Raw genomic sequence first — 25,040 nt, 5'->3', positions numbered from 1 at the left:
GTATTTTTAGATTTTGAATTCCATCAAAATTTTGTTGGAATTTGTTTTCTCCATTCTTCCATGAGCATTCTTGAAAATATTCAGAGAAAACAAGTACTAGAGATAAACTGTATGGATTTCAAAACTTTCTGCACCAAAATAAGCTCCATTTTTCCCACAAACTTTGCCTCTTGGCCTGCAAATATTTTTTTCTTTCCTTTTATCCCAGAAGAATTTTACTGATTAGGAAGTAACAAAAATAGTTTAAAGGCAGTATTTAAGATGAAGACATTTCTGAATTCAGTAGGATTACAAACTTTCTCAGGAAGGGCATTGCTGCCATGGCACTAGCACCTGAGTACTTGGAACATAAGATAAAAAAACACTGGCTATGTACATCCTAAATCAAGCTACAATCCTACCTGGAACTGAAAAGACAAAAACAGAAAATTACTTCTACATAAAAAACACTTAAGAGCATAAATGTAAGACTCCTGATCACTTCTCTGTGAACAAAGCTGTATTAGTACTATGAGCACTAACCTTAAAAAAGCCCTCTTACATTCATCAAGTTTGTTCTTGGTCACAAGCACTGTTATGAAACATTATATACATCAGGCAGGTTACAGAGGAACTGTCAGGAAATCCTTTCTGCCTATGCTTCTTAGGAATTACAAATCAGTTTTTGAAATACAGGTCTATGTAAACTACTGTGAGACTAATTGATTATCTAACTCCTCAACAGTTCTATACTTGAACTTATGCAGGAGAAATGAACTCTGACCTGCTTGACCGGAGCAACAGGTGTATGCACCTGGGGTTTAAGGGGCTGCTGGCTTTTTAACTTCTGTGCTTGCTCTTGTTCTTTTGCTAATTTCTGTTTTTCTTCAAGTGTAAGTGATACCTTTAAACAAGATAAAGCAAAATAAGCAACATTATAATTCCACTGTAAAACAAAACATTATAAAACAAAAGTGCCTTTTTGAGTAAAACATATCTTGGTATTTTAACAATACTATTTCAATGTAAAGCAAACTATGCCTGCCATGAATAAAATTACACTTGAAATTACTATAAGATTTAACTAAAGATAAAAGATAGCAGGATGTGTGCTAAAATATTTCTAGTATAAAAACAAGTATTATTTTAAAACCTTAATTCATTAGTTATTAAGTCACTTTATTCTAAAAAAAAAAACGAGAAATCGAATCTCAAAAATTATCTTAGGAACTCATACAAAGCTAAAACAAACAAACAAATTCTACTGTTAATGTCTGCATTAGATTCATTATTTGTCTTTTAAAAGTTTTATAAACTAAAACTCACAATATATTTTTGTAATTCTGTAAACTACCACGTTGAGTAGTCCCTTGGTCTCATATTTCCAGATGAATACAATAATGTTCTCAGCAGAATGTGTGTAAGTACATGTGTGTATATACACACACACACACATGCGCACACACAGATACATGTATTATATACATATACACATATGTACATGTAATATATAATTATCTATGTGTGTATGTATGTATATAATGTGTACATATAATGCTAACCAAGGAACCAAGGTTAAGCCACTGCCTGTGAGCCCAGCATCCCATAAGGGTGCCAGTTTCCATTTCCATCCCCGCTCCTTGCTGGTGCACCTGAGAAAGCAGCAGAAAATGATCCAACTGCTTGGGCCCGTGTACCTAGCAGGGAGACCCAGACGCAGCTCTTGGCTTCGGCCTGTCCCAGCCAGGGCTTTTTGAGCCATTTGAGGAAAGAATCAGAACATGGTCTATCTCCCTTTCTATTTCCCACTCCTTCTGTCTGTATTTCTGTCTCCAAATAAAGAAATATAAAGTCATCAAAAGCTTAATAGGAAAATACCATTTTACAGTTTTACTATTCAAAATCAGAGGGAGAGAAAAATATTAAGAAGAAACAAATAAAAGAATCCATTCAGATCTTCCAGCTACTAGAAAGACAGAATCAAGCGTATTCAAAGTCCTGCTTGCAGCACTGTTGAGTCCCTCATCAGTCACTTGTCAATGTTATTACCTCGATGAAACGAGCCCCAAGGGGTGCATCATCATTTCCCCACCAACCTCCCTCCCCACAAAAATAAAAGACACAAACATAATCAAAATCAAATTGAGAACCATGTTATCTGACATGGTTCAAAAGTATCAGGGTTAAAAATCTGATTGCCCATAAAATTTAAATTTGTCAAAATTTAAATTTGTCAAGCTAGCAAATGAAAAGAAAAAAGCATAGGTTAGCTGAATGAGCAGGACAGAATTCAATATAGTGAAGAGCCAGCAAAAATAATCAGAGAGCTCACAAGGCAGACAGCCTGCACAAGTGCACAGCGGACGCCACCCCGTGGGGACGGGGCAGAGCTGAGACACAGGACTTGTCACTGCAAGAGTACAGGAGAAAAGACAAGCGAGGCAGATGATGCCTGTGGGAGGACGAGTGGGAAAGGAAGCGAAGGTTGTCAAGCATGTTTATTCTCAACATGTTTCATCTATAAGCATTTCATAATCATAGACTGTTTCTTATTAAGATATTAAACGGCATTTACCAACAAAAAGTATGTAGCTTATAGGAAGCCCAACAACAGAAATAAAAAATACTAAAAAAAGAATAAGGAAACTAACTTTTTTATGTTTATTCTGTAATGTGTCATCTTTATTTTCTGATTCACCACCAGTCAGAAGGTCTGCTCCAATATTGTTAAACACCTTGTCAATCTGCTGAAATTAAGAAAAAGAAAATTAGTTGTTTGAATAGACTTGAACAGAATTGTGATTTTAATGCCCAAAATTAAGGTTCTCCAAGTGAAGTACATTGTCAAAGAATTTCAACAAAATTAAAATATCTTACCTGATTCCCAATATTTGCAACTTTTGATTCCTCAGAAGCATTTCCTAAGTCCAAAGATCTGGAAGAAAATTGAGTTATAACAAAAATAAAGGTAAATTTTAAGACACTTACATTAAAAACTGTTATCCATATGAAAGTTATTAGACCCCAAAATCAACCGAAACTTCCTTAAGGAAAGTCATAATCCTTTCCATTTATTTTGTATTATTAATGTCTGCTTGCTCAACAAGCAGAGAGCGACTGGAGAATTTATTCAGAGAATCATGGTGCCTGTTGCCAAAAGGTTAACCAATTTAACCACTGCGCCAAGAATGAGGAGCTTAATGTGATTAGATTTAGAATCCATGACACTGAAAATGAATGGTAAAGTCACTGTTTAACAAGCTAGATTTTTCTTAAAAATTAGGCAGGCTTTAGATAAAGAAAAAGGAAGAGTTGATTCCCCCTCATCAAAACTTTGTTTCAACCCTTAAAAGACATTTAAAAGTTATTTTTCTGGAATTCTATGTGAAGATGGTCAACCTTGTCAGGCATGCTGCTCACAGAACAGCCAAAGCACAGGAAGGGCCATTTCACCTGCTTCTTCAGGGTGTGTTTTTGTTTCTGGAGAGCCTGCATTCTACATCAGGGTGGAGGCTAAAGAGTTTCTATTGTGAGCTCTGCTCACGAACGCTAGCCATTTACTGGTTTCCAGGCATTTTCTGGTTCAAGATTAAATGTCATTTGCTAACCTAAATTCATTTATTTGCCCTGGAGCAAAGATAACAGCAGAGTTCAGATTTTAACAAACTGGCACTAACCGGTGAATAATTTCCACCTTTTCCTTGTTTAAGGCCTGCTGTTTCGTAATTAAAATGTCTCTAAAAAGAAAGTGAAGTGACTGCTTGGCACTACGTGTGAAGTGAATGCTCTAAAAGCGTTTCTGGAATTAGAGGAAGAGAAAGGGGAAAACTGAAACATCCTGGGTTTACAGATTGGAAAGCATTTTTAAGTGGTATTCTAGGTGTTCGGCAACCACTATGACAGTGGCTAAGCTGGCAAGGAATTTTTCTCAGAAACGGAAGTTTGCTTTTGTACTCAGATGTTACACTACACTTTTAGTAACATGCTATTTAACCAGAATTAACTTATTAAAATGTTTTTATAGGTTGAAAATCTTAAAAAAAGTTAAAGTCCAGCAATTATTTATTCTATATTCTAGGTTAATGATGAGATCATTTTAATCTCACTTGGACATGGTGCAATTCATTTGCAACATACTTACTTCTGCTGTTCTTGCATTATATGAAGTTGCTCCAGTTTAGTCTTATGTTCAGATTCCAATCTACTAAGCATTTCTTTTATAACAGAAATGAAAGAATTGAACTGTGGAATAAGGAATTGATACAATTATAACATTTCAAATTATTGGCAAATGTAATCAAGTAAAATAATTCATCATCATCTCTATTCATACCACTGGATTAAGATCCTTTCAAAGTCAATGTCACAAAAAGAATAATATATTTAAACTCAGCATAAATAGGAAGCTTTCAAAATATATCTGTATTCTGGCAACAAAACAATTATGTTTTTAAGTTCCAGAAAACATGTCTCCAGAAGTTTTATACCCTGGATTATATAAGAGCTGTTGTTTAAGGGTCCAAGAAGTTAATTTTTCTAGGACAATCCAAAACTGAACATCTGAATTTATGCCCATCTAGAAATAATACATTTGGTAATGCACAGGAAACTTTTATTTAAATTGTCATAAAACACTACATGTCTCACTAGAATAATTCTGTTTCCTGAAAAGTTGGTAAAATGCTACATGAATATAATTCAATTTTCAAGTAATGAGATTTCACAAAGTATATCAACATATCTTAGCATAATTTAAAGTCTGGCTAGACTTTGGTTAATCGTTAATACCTCTCATGGCACTTCAGGATCATCAGAAATATTTTATTTCAAGACCACCAGGTGGTGTAATAAAGACTAGAAAACTGCTTTGTTCTCCTCTCTCCAAATCCTAACTACATCTTTATGCTGGGTACTCATAAATATGCTATTTTATCAATCCTTACTACTCTTCAAAGTAGATCTATTACCTTTATTTTACAAATAAGGAAACAAGCGACAAAAGAACTCACTTGGGGATACTAAAAGGATAAAGGCCAATTGCCACAGAACTGACAACAGCACCGGCCTGCTCTCCTCTGCTTACTGCGCTGGAGCACGCTTTATCAGCAGCTTCTACATCTTACCATGAGAACGAAGACAGTTCCTTAGTTATTTGTCATACCCTTCTGCTAACCAGGCTTTTAAATATTTATGTTAGGATATAATACAGTCAGAAAAAATTATTTGTATAAGGGCACAGTTCAAAAAATTCACACACCAAATACACCCAGGGTGACTAGCAACAAGACAGAGAAACAGAATTTTATCTGCACCTCAAAAGCTTCCTTGTGCTCACTCTCGCAGTTTTTCCCTATGCATAAACACGATTCCATTAGGTAGCATGGATTCGTTCAGACTGTTTTGTATTTCATGTAAGCAGACTCATTCAGTAAGTCCTCTTCTATGCATGCTTCCTGTGCTCAAGACTGACCCTGGCATGTAGTTGTTCAGAAGAGTTAACATTGGGCTTGAACCGCTACCATCGGGGGGCGTGGAGGGGGAAATACCCGCTTACCAGGGTTGGCTTGTGGCTGGTGTCTGTGAACCTAAATTTCAGGAAAGTTCCGAGTATCAACTGGGAACAGTAGTTCACTGTGTCTAAATGGCACAAAGAGTGCATTCTATGCTGGCCACCTGCTTTCCTGTGTGAGTCTGGAATTTGAGTACATGCCAGACAGAGGGTGCTACTTCATTAGCCCTCAACTAAACCTCTAGGGATTGAGTTTCTAATGAGTGTCCAAGGTTGGCAACATTTGACATTACTGTCATAACTTACTACTTGGGATTCCATGGAAGTTTCTGGAAGCTCATGTCTGGTTTCTCCCAGACACTGAAAGAGTCAGGGAAAGTAGGTAGGGGAAAAAACAGACACACAGATATTTGCCATGCTGGTTTACTCCCCTACTGATGACCAGGTCAAGGCAAGGCTGCAGCCAGGAGCTGGGAACACCATCTTGGTCTCCCATATGGGAAGCATGGTTCAAATACTTGAGAAGCTCGATCAGTGAGAAGCTCGATGGGAAACAGAGCATCTGGGTCTCAGAACCAGCACTTTGATAGGGGATGCTGTCATCAGCTGCAGTTAACACACTACCTCAATGCCAGCTCCCAGACTTGCCTTATATTCATTAACCACAATAAATCATAGCCATGGCAATGACTATATGCTAAGTCCTGAGAGTCCTCCTACTGAATGTCATTCCATTTGGGAGTGATCTTAGGAAACCCCACAAATACAAGTTACAGATTATTCAGTGTGATTGCTACATGACAACTGCTAGTTTAGTCAAAATTCTAAAAATGCATTTTCCTGAGTTACTTTTTAAATTTAATGTAACAGACTCAATTTATTTCAAATCAGAAGTTGATTTTTCTAGCATAATCCAAAACTGACAGAGAAGAGTCTTCATCAGGAACTTTGATCATGAAATAAACAGGAAAGCAGATCACATCCATGCTAAGCTACCGTGAAACAGAAGACGGGAGTGAAAGGACGTCTGTTCACAAAAAAAGGTCCTAAAGAACAAATCATAAGGCTGGGGCGGGGGGGAAATCACAAGATTTCCAGTGGCATTATATTGTTACAAAATATGTTTTTAGAAAAATTCAAAAAAAATTAAAAATCAGAAATAGAAGAATTAAGAACAGAAACAACCAAAAGTTCAGGGGTGTTCGAGGCCTTTTGTCCTACTTCTTTTAAGTTTTTACTGTCACTCTCACGCCCAACCCTGCTATCCAAGATAGGAAGAAACTGTCAAGCCCCAAACCGAAAGCCAAGGACAAATTTCCGGAGACTTACTCTACTACTTCAGAGGAGATGCTGGCTCTGATTAATTCTAGATTTCTCACTTCCAAAGCTCCACTCAGCAATCTACCCAGTGCCAAAAGCTCTCCTACTGAACTTCAGTCTATAAACAAAAACGGCTTTTCATTATTTTGTCACTCACATTTTCTCTCTTCTGGCCTTAATGACTATGGTTACAAAGAAAACTAAACTAACAACCAGCCTTTGAGAAGTTTTTAATCTTGAGGAATACGTTTATAGCTACTACAACAGGGTATACAAAGAGCAGTCTGTGACAGTCACTGAACACACAAACCATTTACTCAAACATTTAGCACGTCCTGGAAGTTCAACAACCAGACAAAGCACTTAAATCTACCCATTCTCATCTCAAGTATCCTTCTCCCATTATTCTTCTATTGTGTTCTACATAACTTACAGTCCAATTAGATTATCCCTTGCCTATGGCAGGCAGTCCTGGAACAATGCCCAACTATTTCCTCCTCTTTGTCATCCACTAAAAGACAGGAATTAACCCTATCTTTAAGGGCAGGTAGGACCTGTCAGTTAGTTCTGCGATCAACAATAGAATATGGCAAAGATAACACAGAATCATTTCCTTGAATCTATTACAATGTGCGAGAGGACCATGCAGTGAGGGACAGTGGCATTCAGCTGAGAGCTAAGGACACAAAGCATTCAGTCCAACAACCCAAAAAAGCGACCAAGGCCGGCCCTCAACCCACTAGGCCAAGAGGAACTGAATCCTGCCCACAACCATGTGCATGAGCTCAGAAACAATCATTCCTCTATGGACCTGCATAGGAATCCCCACACCCTAATGCTCACTGAGGGAACCCTGAGCACAGAACCCAGTTAAACTGTGTGCCCTGGCTCATCTGACTACAGAAATGACATAAAAACATATGTATTTTGCTTTAAACTGCTAGGTTTGGAGTCATTTTTTATGCAGTAAAAATAATGGATACACTGTCCAAATATACTCTGTAAGTTCACCCCAAATTTAAATGTTCTCAGCCCTAAATTTAAAATGATCAGAATCCCATACATCTTTGAACATCCTTCTCATTACTATCTCCACATGAGGTCTTCAAAAATTTGCCCTTACACATCACACACTTTATTCATTCAACTGTGGCATGTATTTCTTTGTTTTAATACTTCATATGTAATATATTTGTATATTTAAGGTCAAGACAACAGCAAGTAAAATTAATTGAATAAAGCCCCCAATACTCTTACCTGATTAAGATTAAGATTGTTTTCAATACTTAGGGGAATCAGATGAGGCAATACTTTCCCAGCCAGTTGCTCTTTGGTGATTCCCAACTTTTTATGTGTAAAAGTACATTTGTAAATCCCTGATAGGAAAGAAAGTGACAAATTGTATAGGTTAAATTAACAGAAGTCATGAAAACAGTATATCTACATAAAATCTTTCAATAAGGTTTCACATGTAAGGTTCAATGCAGTACAGATTTTTCTTATTGAATTCTTACATACAGATGTTCTTATAAACAGATCAGAATGTCAGCCTTATCTAGACTTACATACCATGACATATTTGATACTGAGTTTATGGTGCATGCAGTGATAAATACAACTAACCAGGACCAGATTCAGTTCTTAGCATAACAGCAATAAGGTCACAGAAAACGTCCCTTTATCCTAAATACACATAAATACACGTTGCAGGTCTTGCACACAAACCCAAGGATTTGTTCCCAAGTTGTATATATGAAAGTACAGTGAGTATTCATTTCTTCAGGATATCAGATTTGACACAAATTTAACAGCACACAATCCTTTCCTGAGTATCCTATCTAACCTGTGTGCCATATATATTTTCTAAAGTCTTTGGTAAACTGAACTCAGGTTTTCCTAGCTGAATATTCTATGTTCTGCATATAATTCAAAGTCTGAAAACACACCCATACCGACTATTCTGATAATGTCCACAAGGATTATATATCTAGTAAATGGCTATTTTCTGAACACTACGCTCATTACTTCCCCTTTGTTTCACTGAATTCTCATATTTGTCTCAATAAATCCTCATTTACTACATGAAGAAACTAAAAAGTTACTCCAGGAACTGAGCAAGTCAAGATTTGAGCCAGGGTTGTTTCTATACCAAACTCTTACTCAACAAGTCAAACCTTCCTGAGCATAAAAGATTCATATCACACCACTGCATCTACGCCTGTGTCTATAGAGCCCACAGTCAGCACTTGCTAACCATTTCTACAAATATTTACATTGAGTTTTGTACACAGACTATGCGCAGAGATGTCAAGAATAAACAAATGAGTAATATACTTTAAAAGTTAGTAAAAAATGAATTTGTTAATGTGCCCATAATTCTACAGATGTCTGTTTCAACAGTACAGCAGATCCCTGGCATTTCCAGGTTAGACTCCAATAATTTTCAGTATTTAGAAACAACTGTAGAGCTTTTTGGCAGAGTATTTTATAATTACAGTAGTAATACAGAATGTGCTATAAGGCTAAGATGCTTCTACAGTGCATCATTTAGCAGTGAAACACATTGGTTAAGATTGACATAGCTAAACTTAAAAACTGGTTCTTCCTGTTATCAGTTGTATGATCCTAAACAACTTTTCTGACTCTCAGCTTCCTTGCTGTAAACAGAAGTAACACATCTATACTTCACTGAACTTGGGGGAGGACAATACAGAGAAAATTCTTTGCCTCTCATAAACTGAATATCAAACCAAACCCAAATAGAGATTTACTGCCAGATCAGAATCAGCATTGCAAGTAGCTCTGTTCGCTTTTTTTTTAACCTTCTACCATCTCAGAGGAAATATACTGTGATATTTGTAATACTAGGATTGTAAAATATCTTCCTCCTTTGGAAATGTCACGGTTTCAATTTTTAGCCTAGATTTGTTGACTCTGAATGCTACACACATGAGAGTATAATGGTTCTATAGTTTGGAAGACTGATTTGCATGACTGTAAAATGATAAAGTAGCATCAAGTGACAGTAAGTTTTTGGCTACCTAAAATTCCCATGAGGACTGCAGGCTCCTTGGATGGAATTTGTTGTAAGAAGGGTAGAATATCATCAAGCACAAACCACTTATCCAAGTATTCCAAAATCTTTCCTAAGCACACTAATGAATTTACACGGACCTATTAAAAGAGGTAAATTGTATTAGTCACTTAAGTCTTTGTAATCCAGAACATAATATTTAAATGTAAATCTAATTTCCATATACAAGACACACTTACTTACCAACTTTACCTACTTATTTAGCTAAGAATTCATGATTATTTATCCAGGACATATAGAGTCAGCTAAACATAAGAAATGGCTTCAATTTTGTAACATTTATTTATTTTAAGATTTGTTTGAAAGGCAGTATTAGAGAGAGAATCTTCCTTCCCCTGGCTCATTTCCTATTTGGCCGCGATGGCTGCAATGGCTGGTGCTAGATCAGGTCACAGTCAGGAATCTAGAATATCTCCAGATCTTCCACTTGGGTGCAGCAGCTGATGTGCGAGACCCCCTAGCTTTGTTTTCTGAGGAACATTGGCAGGGAGCTGGATTCCAAGTGGAGCAAAGGCACCCAGAACCAGTGCCCACATAGGATGCCAGCATGGCAGGTGGTGGTCACATTAAGCCACGAAATTGACCTCAGTTTTGTAACTTTTTTAAAAGATCAGTTCTTACTACTTTTATTAGAAAAGCAGATTTACAAAGAGGAGTGACAGAAACATTTTTCATCCACTGGTTCACTCCTAATTTGGCTGCAACGGCCAGAGCTGAACTGAAGTGAAGCTAGTAGGCAGGAGCTTCTTTCGGGTCTCCCATGTGGGTGCAGGGTCCAAAGGCTTTGGGCCATCCCCCACTGCTTTCCCAGGCCACAAGCAGGGAGCTGGATGGGAAGTGAAGAAGCCAAGACACGAACCAACACCCATATGACATGCCAGCACTCACAGGTGGAAGATTCACCAATGGAGCCATCACACTAGTTCCAATTTTGTAACATTTTTAGGTGAAGAAATTATAATCTATAAAGTTTTTACTGTATATATATTTAGTAAAAACACCTTAAGGAGAATACTTGAATTATAAAAATGACCATATTCTTCCTGCCAAGTAATACTTTTATCAAATTCCAGTATTTTGATGTAACTTGTGTTAAAATATTCTTAAGTATTTTTTACAATTACAGCATATCTATATTTGTCTTTATACAAAGTTTATATGGAAATATAAATATATGTAAATACATATCTTTAGAAACATCTTTAAATAAACAAAACACATATCTTTAACACTATTATTACTGAACCCTAATATCTAGAAGATCTTAATCAAAATTATTCACTCGACTGCTTTTGATAAATATGTCACACATTAGTTTTATGAAATCTCAATTAAAAAAAAAAACTAAGAAAAGCAGAAATTAATTTAGTTGATTAAGAAGTGCCATCCCAAAGGGGTTGGTATGTGTTTCAGCTGCTCTGCTTCTAACCCATCTCCCTGTTAATGGCCTGGGACAGCAGATGCTCCAAGTGCTTGAGTCCCAGGAAACCAAGTGGGAGAGCGGACGAAGCTCCTGCTTGCCAGCTTAGGTCTGCGCCACCACCAGCCAGTGCAGCTATCTGGGGGAGCTAACTAACAGACGAAGATATCTCTTTGTTTCTTCCTCTCTCTCTCTGTAATTCACACTTTGAAAATAAATTAATAAATCTTAAAAAAAAAGTTCAAAGTTCTTGTTTTCACTTTATGCTTATCATTTCAACGCATTTTTTTCTACTTTGGAATTATGCTTTTCACCTCAGTTTGCCTACCAATAAACACGAACTAAAATGGCTTACGTGGACATAAGGTAAAAATGTGCCATTTAAGTAATTTCATTAAATCATTAGTATTTTTATTTAAATTCACATTACATTAACAACAGATGGGCTCTCCAAAAGAACCAGTATTATAAAATGCAAAAGTAATATTATGCCCATCATTGAACATCAGTGTAAAGAACAGAACCCTAAAGGAAAACCCATCTCTTCTAAAGCCGCCTTGACAAGAACAGTCAATGTAAACTCCACGTGTGGCATCCCTATGTTACTGCAACACAATACACTCAGTGTTAAAAGGCTGGGGACATTCATTGTTCCTGATGTCAGGAAACAAAAACTGTTATTCTACACTCCTTGACTAACAACTAATTTCGTATAAATTTTATATTAAAAAAAAAGCAACTACCCTTGGTCTACCTTTTTTTTGCAGTGATTTTATTCATATTAATTTGCTTTAATGTACTCTTTACTTCTTCTGAAGGGAACAAGTAAGTTAGGAGTAAGAAATTTAGAAACAAATGGCCAAAATCAATAGCAATTTATAAAAGGAAACCGTTCCTTCTAAACCATGTTAAACTCTCATCATTATTTTAAAACAACAAAAGAAATTTCAAGCTAGAACAAAAAGGATTAGGAAAAATATTAGTTTTTTTGTATTAAAACACTCAAATGATTATATTTATGTTACCTTTAGTCAAGACAAAATATATGAACAATCTATAAAAGTGTTATTAGATCATACAAAAATGATTTTACCACTGAGAAATAAAACATAAAAATTAATATGCAACCACTTACAGCAAGGGAAGATGTTTGCAGACAGGCGTTTTTAATTCTTGGTATCAAAGCATTTTTCATGGATGGGTAGTCAATGAGATTTGCAAAGGTTGGAATGATGTTGAGACATAACTCCTATTAAGAAAATAAGTTGGATCAATCCCAGGGAAACACTGTCTTATCCTTTTCCTTACACAGTAAATAAATGTTTTAGATTTGCAGAGCTAATTTGTCATTTAGCTTGAAATAAACTTTCACATATGTTCTATTATTTGACCCTTTAAGTAACTTGTTGAAAAAATGAACAGCTATTACGTTTCTATTTTCAAGATAGAGAAATGGCTCAGAAGACCTTACTCTCTATTACAGCAGTTTATTACAGCTAGTCCATGGTATTCAAAACTCTCCGGCCTCATTTCTTTCCCTGCTAACACAAGTCCTCATTTATTTTAAAAAACAGCAACATGTAACTTCTGTATCTTTCACATGAGAGAAAATCAAGTACGAAAACAAGTAAAGTCCCCTTAAGGGGTTTCTCAGCTGTTTAATATACACATGATGTAATACAAATATTAAAAAAAAAAAAAAACTGCAACTTGACAGTGCCGGACAGTCCCAGTCAGAGCAGGAGGCGACAAGCAAGCGGATCCTGAGTTCCGGTTACTAAGCTCCGTAACTAAGGGAGAGAGAGCGCTCTAGGAGGAGACAAGAACTGAAGGAACAGGAAACGGAAAACAAAACCTCCAGGAAAGCTAACGGGCAAATTCTCAGAACGACAGCCTCTTGCTTTACACATGATAACTGGTGTGATGGCAGGGATGAAAAACAACTTCTTTGTTGAATTTAACAGGTGAGCAATTTCAAAAACTGCATTAGATTGATTTAACATTTTAAAAAATTAACTAATTTATTTTATTATTCCATGATACAGTTCCATAGTTCCCTTCCTCCTACCCTCAATTCCACACCCCCCTCCACTAATTTCTTCCCTCCCTCAATTTCCCCCACTTACTTCCCCCACGTCAACATAATAGTATAGTCCTTCACAATCACTTATAAGTCCATCATTCTGCTATTTAAGTGTACATTGTAGACAGGGACAATGGCAGAGAGTCCAGCATCCTATTGTCAAGATACATTCAACAGTTTCATTGGGAGTCCATCTTTGATTTGGAAGTAGAGGTGCACACTGCATTCTATCTTCACATCCGGATGTGATAGTCTCTACTACACAGTTACTATACATCCCCTTGAGTGAAGAGCCATAAAACAACAACATCAAACAACTGCGCAGCCTCTGGGGTGAGCCGGCAGACAGCCGACCAATCTCTCCCTCTCCTTTGCACTTGTCTTTCCAATACATAAATCTTAAAAAAAAAATCAAAATCACTATGAAAGAAAAGTAAATCAATCTACCTGGATCTGAATCGAAGGAGCTTCTAGCGCTCTGTAAACCATTGGCAGGACACTGTTTTTTATCTCGTCAGGAGGGGTTTTAGTTAGCAGCAAATCCATTTTTTGTAGGAAAATTAGCAAAATCTGTTAGGAAAAAAAAAGGAAACAATGCATGTAAGGCCAGTAAAGAGAATCAATATACAACAAAAGGTAGTTTCTTCAAAGGAGTAAGTGTTTTGACACTCACCATGTTGCTAGCCTGAAGGCATGGAAGACAAAAACACACAGATCAAGTTTTTTACACTTCTGGAAGCATTTTACTACTTAACATCTGCTTTCAAGTTAGATATGAAAATAAAGACTCATTTCCTAAAGCTCACGTATTTATGGTAATATACCACACACCCTCAAGTACCAAACCAACTAGAAAGCCATTGGGTTTAAAAAAACAAAAAAAAACCCTTAAAAGCAGTAAAATCAGATGTTCCAACAGGTAGATTCACTCACCCAACTTCTAGACAGTTTGAGAGCAAAAAAGGTACAGCACGAAAAGGACTAATTATCCCTTATCACTCATTTTTCAGCTAGCTGCCTCTGTATATCCAAATGATGAAGAATACATTCCTCTTCTATTCAGGAAATACACTAGTTCTGTCAAAGCTCTGCTAAAGATTCCTTCTGAGAAACTTTAACTGGGAACTGAGGATAAAACAATGCCCAAGGATGGAGGCAATTAAGAGGACAGATTCCTGCAGACCGTGTTTGGACTGTGGCATGCTTTCGGGAACATGTGGCTACGCCAAGTTTCCTTCCGGTCAACCCCAGAGTTTGCAGGAAGTCTGCTTCAAAGCTGACAGCTTCCTCATTTGCTCTTTCTCTCGTCCACAGGACTCTCTTCCCGAACGCTGTGCTCTGCTTCCTTCCTTTAAAGGGAGGGAATGTCAACAGCCATTCTATCAGATCACTGATGGTTAACTAACATGCTATTGCCACATCTGGGGCCAATATTGTGGCACCCTGGGTTAAACTTCAGTCTACGATGCTGGCACCCCCATATCAGAGTGCCAGTTTGAGCACTAGGTGCTCCACTTCTAATCGAGTCAGGCGCCCTAACATGCATGGAAAAGCTGTAGAATATGCTTCAAGCAGGTGGGCCCCTGCCACCCACATAGGAGACCAGTACAAACTTCATGGTCCCTGGCTTCAGCCTGGCCCAGCCATTTGAGGAGTGAACCAGCAGACAGAGATCTGACTGTCCCTCTCTCTCCATCACTCTGCCTTTTAAATAAATAAGTAAATAAATAAGTTCTGGGGGCCAGACACAGTAGCCTAGTGGTTAAAGTTCTCACCCAGGATCCCATATGGGCACCAGTTCTAATCCCAGCAGCCCTGCTTCCCATCCAGCTCCCTGCTTGTGGCCTGGGAAAGCAGCCAGGGATGACCCAAAGCCTTGGGACCCTGCTCCCACATAGAAGACCCAAAAGGTGCTCTGGGCTCTTGGCTTCAGATTGGCTCAGCTTCAGCCATTGCAGCCATTTGGGCAGTGAATCAGCAGTTGGAAGTTCTTCCTCTCTGTCTCTCCTCCTCTATATATATCTGACTTTCCAATAATAAAATAAATCTTAAAAAAAAAAAATTCTTGGGGAAGGATCATACTGTGGAAGAAATACAACAATTTTTACAATGTGTCAGAAAATTTCCATTTAGTCTCAACACCGCTTTCATTTTAGGAATGAGAATATTAAACCTTTAAAATGATGCTTTATCCAACTTATACTTCCAGTGAGAAGACAAAGCCCAGATTCAAATCCAGGTGAGTGAATCTAGCAAATAATATTCAAAGAATCTGAATGACAGACTGATACTTTTTCACTTACAACACACATGTACATTATTTTAGTTAGGGACCATTTCCCTTTTCTGATTAGAGTACTCTTGTTAGCAATAAAACAAACAGCTGACACAAGTTGTCTAAAACTTAAACACAAACATTTTGAATGTTTGTATCAAATTATCACTTTATACATACTCAAAGTAAGTACAATTAAAATGATTTTTTTAAAAAGATAACAAAAATACCTAAAAGTGCACAAAGAAAATATATATTTCCTCTCCTAAATCTAACTTTCAATAAAGTCAATGGCAATAGAAATTAGATGCAAAATTTCTTTGCAATTTATTTTCTAAGATGGAAACTTGTGGCAAGCCAGAATCTCCCTGCAAAATTTAATTATAATTTTAGAGATGGTTATTTCAAACATATACTGTGTGACTAATGAAAAGTCTCAGACACCTCACTTTTAAAATGTCACACACTGACATGCTGATTCCTTTTACTTTCAGTCACTCATCATTATGAGTAACAGTATATACATGTATAAAAAGTATCTGCAACATACCTGGATTGGCTCCTGTTGTTTAAACACAGGACCAAGTTCAGGTAAAATTAACTTCACATACTCTTCTTTGGTACATTCTTCAGCAATTAGTAGAACATTAGGCAAAACAAAAGGTACCATGTCAGGGTTTACAAATTCTGAGGTCAAACAAGGCAAAATCCTCTGCACGATGACACGCTGAAAAGCAGAAACATGTTTAGAAAGCTGAAATTAAGTTCAAGTGTTCTGTAATACTAGTTAAGTTGAAAACCTCCAATACTTTTAGCTAAGGTGATTATGTAACATATGCTTGAACTAGTACAAACTTGAGAGTAAAACGGGATGATGCTATTGCTAATCATGCCTGGTTGAAGAGTACAAATTGAAAATTTATCAGGAAAAGCGTGACATAGGGTCACTTCCCTAATTAATCTTCACTCAGGTTTCTTCTCTTGATTTCTGAATTACTTATGAACCATACCACACAATTTAGATATTATCTTGCGGTGTGATTCCTGTCAATTCTACCTACATCATCTTTAAGAGTCTTGACAGCAGACATTCTCTCTCTTCACATTTCCTCTTTACTCTTCATAGCATCTCAGTAAAGGACTAGATAAACTCTGAGTAGCTGAGAGGTTAAACTTCTTTGTGGACTACACAAATAAAGGTCCACTTGGGGCATTATGATGTGACACTTGTCAGTGCTGAAGGCACGCATTCTACAGATGTATCGGCTGCTCACTTCCCAACAGCCCCTTTTGAATGGCCTGGGAAAAGCAGAGGAAGACACTCCAAGTGCTGGGGTCATGAAGTTCAGGGCTTTGACCTGGCTCAGCATTGGCTGTTGCGACCACCTGGGGAATGAACCAGCACACGGAAGATCTCACTTTATCTAACTTTCAAATAGATAATTAAATCTGAAAAAAAAAAAACTCACTAAACTTTTTTGTACCTAATGATGTATTATTGCTTTAACAGAATACAGTAACTGAAAATAAAATTTAAATTCTAAAATGATGGTAACAATAAAGAAAGCTAATAAACTACATACCTTGGGAAGTTTTGATAGAACCTTCGGCAGTCCTTTGAAAAACTGTGATTTCTGGAGATTATCTCTTTGGAATAAAGTATCGAAATATTGTAGCGTCACTGCACCAACATCATCAAAGAAAGGAATCTAAAAATAGGGAAATAAGTTATTTTGATAAACAGTAAGTTAAAAGGATTCCCTCATATCTGAAACTGGCACATAAAATACGAATATGAAAAATATTCAGATACAGATAGCAAGATACTGAAGATTATCTTAACAGAATTTTGTAAAAATCAAAATAAGAAAATGATAAATTATTTTTCTCTTCAACTTTAAATCTGTGACTTGAAAACTAGCTGGAAAAAAGAATTTTGAGGAGTACAGTCCTAAAGTCTTGAAAGATTAAGTAAAATATTTTGAGGGCATTAAGAGTACCAGTTATTTATTAAAATTTACGCTTAAGAAAGGAAAATGGAGGGCACCGTGAGTCCAGAGTGTCTGCATACCCGGCAGAGCTCTATTTCAACTAGCAGCTTTCCATCACAGCAGCTACATACACAAACTACTTGGCTTTCTAATATGAAAAGAATACTTAATATGGTCAAAAACACAGACGCTCCAACAACTATGATATGTATGACCACATCTTGCTTTAGAGGAACTTTAATCTACTTCTCTACTTTGCTGTTCCTTCTAAGGAATACATGCGCACTCACCTTTGTCATCTGATCCGCATCTGGTCGCACAGTCGGAGTTACATTTAGCAGTAGTTTCACATGTTCACGGACCTCCTCTGGTATACTCGTAAGTGAACTAGATCCTAAGCGACTCAACTAGTCAAGAGAGTGATAATGTCACATGTGAATAGAAAATACGCAGAAAGAATGCACTTACATTCAGTCTTAATAAGAAATCTTCAAAAATGTACTTAGCATATTTATAAGCTGAACAAATTACTAATTTGACTGTCCTGACACAATTAAAACATTTATCTTTCATATGCAAATTGTTTCTAGTCCTAAAATGTCCAAAACTTTAAACCATACTCCAATATTCATGTAAATGCCTTTTTAAGTGTATAGTAACAAATTATAGTGACTATGTAAACTTAAAATGAGACACACATTTTATTTCATTTCTGGAGTTTTCTAAACACATTTTAAACAAAAATCAAAACAACATTTACTACATTTTTAATGCAAGAAAATATTTACAGGCAAATACCTGGTCCAATTGCCTACTGAAACTCTTGTAAATGTCTTGTTTGTTGACTTCAAATATAGGTTTTCCTTTATTAAATACAGCGTAGATGACAGTTCCTAAAGAATACATGTCACTGGCTGTTTCACAGCTCACAGAAAGGATGTATTCAGGAGCCAAATATTCAGGATTCGGAAGACACAGCGATGGCAAATTTGGATCCCATTCTTTACACGGAAATTTTGGCTATAACAATATCAAAAAGAGATTATATGTATTAAATATTTTAAATTAAAGCAAACCACTGAATTTACATTCAGAGGTGGTTAGAGTGACTGAAGGTGCTGTCTGGGATGCTGGAATCCCAGAGTGGAGTGTTGGCTTTGAATCCTTGACCCACTCCTGATGGCACACCCTGGCTGGCAGGTGATGGCTTCTGTAGCTGGGGTATTGCCATTCACAAGGGAGACCTGCTCTGAGTTCCCAGTGCCTGGTTTTGGCCTAGCCCTGCCCCAGCTGTTGAGGGCATTTAGAGAGTGAGCCAGTGGATGGAGATCTAGCCTCTCTCTCTCATGCTCTCTCTCCTTCTCTGACTCTCTCCCTCCTTACCCTGCTCCCTCATCTCTCTGCCTGCAAATAAATAAAACACAATTAAAAATTTGTAAAATGCACACGTATCAGGTTTATAATTCCCTGATCCATTCTAGACATAACAACAAATTTCCACGGTTTTAAAAAAATATTAGAAGACTAACGTATCCATTACCTCTTGTTCGGAGGGATTGGTTGATGATACACAAAAATCAAAACCCATTATTTTCCAGGCTCCATTTTTATTTAAAATGATATTTTCAGGAGTAATATTTCCATGAACCATCTTCACACTGCTATGTAAAAATGACAAACCTTCAGAAACCTGTAAACATGGAAAAAAAAGGTATCTTTACATTAAATAAAACTTTTCAATTACAATCTCTCACAAAAATCATATTATTGCTGATTTTCCCAAGAATTTTGCATATCAACCAAAACTCAAATTTCATCATAAGTTCAAAAGTATGTATCTTCTCAATTGCCATAATTCAAGCATTAGTGGAGAAAACTGTTTTAAATTAGAGTAAGACTATTATAAAGTTTTGCTCTACACATACATAAGCAAAAGAAAACAATAAAAGCACCTTTTGCTGTCCAAATTTATTTAGAGTTTGAAAAGCAAGGGAATCTCTTTTAGTGTTACAGATTTGTGGGATGTTTGTATTTTTATACATTTACATCCTATAGTAATTTTTAATCTTTTTGAACAGCATTGTGCTCAGTTTTCAGATATTCAAATGACCAAGGTTCACTTTCTCTCACATCAGATTAATATTTGATCTTTTTGTATGTTGTGCTTGAGTCTATCAAAGAATCTGTAAACTTAAGCTGAAGGCTGGATTTCTCTTTCTAGGAAATGGTAAACTTCAGTCAGTTAATAATGCCTAACTTCCAGAATGCTGCTCTCCTTGGTTTTTCTCCAACTCCTCTAGTCATTGTTTGTCTTTCTGGCTCCTCCTCTTACTTCTTACACTCAATGTTTGGAGATCAGCAATTTTCCATTTCTTTTGATTTTCTCAGTTATTATGTATATGCTGATCACACCCCAAATCTCCAGGATGAGTTCCTGCTCTGAAGTCTAGCCTGGATCATCAGCCTTCCTGAGTTCACTTCCCGTCTATGTTTTGTTAAGTATCTAAATGTTAAAGGAATTCCAAACTGAGCTTCCTCCAGAATTAACTTCTCTTCTCCATCACTGCTTTCCCCAATCGGTTAAGTGGTACTTCATTTGGTCTGGCAGCTTAAAACAAAAAAATCTTTGAACTGTACCATACTCTTTTTTTTTTTTTCTTTTTTAATACAAGAAATCCTTGATACACCCATTGTTAAAACTCATTTAAATTCCATCTTGTCTTACTCCCTGGATGAACATCCTGTCTGGCCCAGAATAAAGAAGCAACCACCTAACTCACCTCTATTTCTGCTCAAAATTTTCATGACAGCAATTGGAGTCATTTGTTTAAAACAACATAGCCGTCATCAGTTCACTGTCCTTAATGCTGCCAAAGGCCTTCCTTCTTTTCTCAGTAAAACCTTTTTTTTTTTTTTAAATTTCAGGGCCTAACAGGACACAGCAACTCATTAGCTCTCCAGTCTTGCTCCCTACTGCTCATCCTCTTGCTAATTTGAATCAACCAAAAACAACTTTAAAGAAAAAAAGCTTTTATACATGTTAAAGAAAAGCGCATACCTGAAGCAAGCCATATTTGGTTTCTACATCATAAAGTTTATAATCCTTCATGTCCGTTGATACGGTGGAAGGAAGGTTTTCCAAGTTACCAAGGACATTGGCTAGACTGGCAAAAACTGGTTCTGTACAAAATGCCAAACAATCTCTGTTTTTAAAAAAGAGAAATCATTAACTACTTATTATCTATTTCTTTACACATCGTCCAAATCAAATATATTTAAAATACTAACTGTCCCATTAAACTGCCAACAAGAAGGAAGACTTTTATATTTGTTAATTTCAGCGTAAGTAACAGTACACTTAAACCAACAGGTCAGGAGGCTTTGTTTAGCAATTCTATTAGATGAATCACTCAGGCTTTCAAACTGTTGTAAATGGTGATACATTTTTTTAAGGTTTAGAAAGTCAACACATTAAAAAGCTCTGCTTTTTCAAGTGACTGACATCATTTATGGGGAAACCAATGGGAAATAATTTAAAATATTGTTGTATTTCAATCATGACACTGATTTCTCAGGCTGTAATTTTCAGAAAGTGTTCAAAGGAACTTGTAGATTCCCCACAGAGCTGACTAGATGAGGGAGGAAGGACAGGGCACAGCTGCACATGCCCCATTCCCATTTCAAGCAAAGCAGCTTTGATCTATTTTACAAATCATTTTGAAAGGTGTCCACAAGTCTTTAGATTGTTAGAATTATTACTCTGTTGTACAGCATTAAAAGATCTACAAATGCAGAAAATGTTATATATTGACATTCAATAGCCTTACAGAATAATGATCAAGATGTTCAGGCTTGGAAGACAGAGAGGTGCCTAACTCTCAACATCTCTACTCCCTGTTTTGGCAACTCTGGATTCTACTGCAGGGCCTCACTGTGACCATCTGTAGAATACCCAATCCACCTAGAAACATTATGGTAATGAGTGTGTGAGATAGTCACGCAAAATACACAGAATATAAGGACAACAAATGTTAATGTTTACCTCTTTAACGATCAAGTGCTTAGGGCCCAAAAACTGACAATGAAGAAAACTACAAGCTGAAACAATAACAAAATCAAGCCACAGGGCCTGGATACTACTGTTTATTGGCAGTTTATAACCTCTGCTTCCCATCTGTGCATGATATTTCAGAAACATTTCTTCTGCCTTAAACTCATGAAAACACAGACAGAAGCTGGAAACAAACGAGACACATACAGGACTTCCCTGGCTGAAGCAGAGAAAGGATGCAACTGTCCTGCCTGCTCGCTCACCTTCAGCGATGCTACCTTCAACTCCCAGCACGCAGTTCCTTAACACAGTGCTTTAACTGTCATGGAGAAAAATGGCTCAGATATTTTTGTCTTCCTCGCACTTTCCTATGATTCCAACACTCACTTATTTTAGTAACTCTGATTTTTTGATCCTCTATCTTGACCCCACAATCATTTTTAGACATGTCAATATCCAAATAATTACGCTTCAAAGTCTAAGGTCTTCTAATCTTTCCAAATACCAATTTCTGTTACAATTACAAACAGTCACATATGAGAAGGGCCATATTTTCTCAAAGGCAACCTCCTACAACCTTAGCTACTTTCCAGTTGTTTACTCCTGAACTTTCACTTTCATGTTTGCTTATTTTCATTTACCTCAAAGGCACAGCAACAGAGACAGACATACAGTGAGAGAGAGAGATTCATCCACTTGGTCCTGAATGGTGCGACAACCAAGGCTGGCTCACTTCCTAAATGCCTACAATAGTTAGGACCAGGGGAGGTCATAGAGTCCAGAACGCTCTGTGTCTCCCAGTGAGCAGCAGCAAGGACCCAGGCACTCTGCCACCTTCTGCCATTTCTCCCAGGGTACACATCAGCAGCAGCCAGAACTCAAAGCAGAGATGGAACTCAAAGCCGGGACAGACTCGTGTGGTTTGGACAGACCAAGCAGCTCCTTAAACCCCTGCACCAAAAGATCATTCCCTCATATTTAAATTAGTATAAAAGAAGCTAATATTCTGGTGCTTCTCCCATAAGACAATTACAATGTAACCATTCACTGTAAGTTACAGACACAATGTAAAATATATGTGAGGTGACTTTACTGTCTTGAATAAAACACTCCGGAGCAAACAGCAGTCAGGAGAGTGCAGTTAACTGTGGCCAACCAGTCGACTTTGGGATTTAGAAAGCACAACGAGGACAGGCATCTGCCACAGCAGTGAACACCCTGCTTGGGACGCCCAAGCCCTTGGCCGAGCGCTGGCTCTGCTTCTAACTCCAGCCTCCTGCTAACACGCACACTCAGAGGCAGCACATGAGGGCTCACTCATCCAGGTCTGTGTGGGATTCACTTCCTGCTTCCTGATGTTGACCCCACTCACACTCCTGGCTACTGTGAGCATTTGGAAAGTGAACCAGTGGCTGGGGAAATTTCTTCTCTTTCAAATAAAATAAAATAAGATAAAATCATTTTAGAAGGAGGGCCCGGCGCGGTGGCGCAAGTGGTTAAAGGTCCTCGCCTTGCACGCCCGGGATCCCATATGGGCGCCGGTTCTAATCCCGGCAGCCCCGCTTCCCTTCCAGCTCCCTGCCTGTGGCCTGGGAAAGCAGTCGAGGACAGCCCAAAGCTTTGGGACCCTGCACCCGCGTGGGAGACCCGGAAGAGGCTCCTGGCTTCGGATCGGCATAGTATCGGCCCGTTGCGCTCACTTGGGGAGTGAATCATCGGACGGAAGACCTTCCTCTCTGTCTCTCCTCTCTGTAAATCCGCCTTTCCAATGAAAAAATAATAAAAATAAATCTTTAAAAAAAAAAAAAAAAAAAAAAAAAAAATCATTTTAGAAGGGTGCCCAGTACTGAGTGTTATAATATAAGAGATAGCTACTTTAAGTTTTCAGGGTGTACTCACAAAAAGGAGAAATTTAAAATATCTTACAGTAGTAGAAGACATAAGCATATTTCTGAATAGGTAAGGTAAGGTATGGTATCAAAAAAAAAAAGAAAGAAAGAAAAAAGAAGCCTCAGGATGGGGTGATGAATTCGAGGCGACACTCAAAGCCCGCCCCCCACCAGTTTAAGAACATCTCTGCTGTTCTCTTCCACAATTGAGAAACGCCAGGAAGTGAAACAAGATAAAGTACTCAGTATAGTGTTTGACATGATGTAGATGTCCTGAAAGAATCCCCTGACTTTAAGAGGGTGGTGGCCAAGGGGCTAAGAAAGGCATACAGGAGAGTAAAGAGCAGGTACTGAAGATCACAAGTTACTGACTTAATAAAGTTTATAAAATATGTGAAGTTCATAAAATGTGTAGTATGAAAAAATGGATTTCAAAATTTTTGTACCAAACTAAAATTATTTTTAAAATCAGTTATTAAACAACTTTCTGAAGTACCCTCCTTGATAAAAGCACATCTGTAAAGGACTTTTGAATTGACAGCCAGAAATCGAATCAGCTAAAGAGAAAAAAAAAAAATCTGGGGTTATTTTGTGCAGAAGGTTTAAAAACCTAGGGTGTCTAAAGGAGTTGGAGACAATTAAACAGACACATAGGAAATGTGAAGAAAATTATAACATTTCAAAAAGAGACACAAAGACAATGCAAATCAATTTTAAGAAAATGATCGTAAGTATTTAACATACGGCTGGTAAGAAGTTTTCACTGGCAATATACGTCAGAGTTATTTTAAAACTATTATTCAGGAAATATCACATCTGAATTTCGTAAGCATTTACCTTGACTCCTCTAAAGGATGCTGTACAGTAAGCAGCCGAGGATGCCGCAGCCGAGTTAGCTGCTGGACTCCTCGCTTCAGAGAATCGATGATCTGATCCTTTTCAAATTTTTGGTACTTGTCAATCAGCTTTTTATCAAAGACAAAAACAGCCACTTCCTATTAAAGGAACAAAATTAAGGTTGAGTTTCACTTTAGTCTACAAATAGAAATCATTATAAACCCATGCCACAGAAAATTTCAGCACCATTGTGACATTTTCCTGAAATAAAAAACTTGGTATCCTAGTGATCAGTAACCCTATAAAAGCTTTTTGAAAGGGAAGTAGTAAAGTTAGGAAGCACTTACTTATAAAAACTAATATGCAAACAATCTTTGACATATGAATAAGCCCTACTCTCCACACTATCTCCTCTATCCACAACTTGCTATGGAGTGGAATAAAGAATGGTTACTAGTACATAAAACTGGTCCCCTACCATCTCTCTCTGAAGGCATTCACAGCTTATTCCCACTACGAAATGCACAAACCATCTTACCATCACTCTCCGTTATTACAGGTAAAATATATTACCCCGTTCCACCATCTTAAT

General features: G+C 37.3%; 1 protein-coding gene across 3 annotated transcripts in view; it reads right to left on the bottom strand.

Annotated features, from left to right (window-relative positions):
• The window catches only part of SCYL2 (SCY1 like pseudokinase 2), a 43,798-nt gene that overhangs the window by 3,496 nt on the left and 15,262 nt on the right, over positions 1 to 25,040 (bottom strand). The window contains exons 3-18 of one of the 3 annotated variants that reach the window (XM_040984200.1): positions 24,449 to 24,606; positions 20,730 to 20,874; positions 19,212 to 19,361; positions 18,470 to 18,691; positions 17,962 to 18,078; positions 17,264 to 17,389; positions 16,231 to 16,407; positions 14,079 to 14,090; positions 13,853 to 13,975; positions 12,458 to 12,571; positions 9,850 to 9,982; positions 8,066 to 8,184; positions 4,121 to 4,221; positions 2,857 to 2,914; positions 2,631 to 2,726; positions 764 to 883 (exon numbers count right to left, since the gene is read on the bottom strand). In XM_040984200.1, coding sequence (XP_040840134.1) covers positions 764 to 883; positions 2,631 to 2,726; positions 2,857 to 2,914; positions 4,121 to 4,221; positions 8,066 to 8,184; positions 9,850 to 9,982; positions 12,458 to 12,571; positions 13,853 to 13,975; positions 14,079 to 14,090; positions 16,231 to 16,407; positions 17,264 to 17,389; positions 17,962 to 18,078; positions 18,470 to 18,691; positions 19,212 to 19,361; positions 20,730 to 20,874; positions 24,449 to 24,606 — 1,971 coding nt within the window. The remainder of the gene's footprint in view (positions 1 to 763; positions 884 to 2,630; positions 2,727 to 2,856; positions 2,915 to 4,120; positions 4,222 to 8,065; positions 8,185 to 9,849; positions 9,983 to 12,457; positions 12,572 to 13,852; positions 13,976 to 14,078; positions 14,091 to 16,230; positions 16,408 to 17,263; positions 17,390 to 17,961; positions 18,079 to 18,469; positions 18,692 to 19,211; positions 19,362 to 20,729; positions 20,875 to 24,448; positions 24,607 to 25,040) is intronic. The other 2 variants (XM_040984197.1, XM_040984189.1) reach the window with 2 other exon arrangements.

This window comes from Ochotona curzoniae, unplaced genomic scaffold, assembly GCF_017591425.1.
Source record: "Ochotona curzoniae isolate NIBS_2020 unplaced genomic scaffold, NIBS_Ocur_1.0 contig_1014, whole genome shotgun sequence".
NCBI classification, from domain to species: Eukaryota; Metazoa; Chordata; class Mammalia; order Lagomorpha; family Ochotonidae; genus Ochotona; species Ochotona curzoniae.
This window is presented reverse-complemented; position numbering and strand designations above follow the sequence as displayed.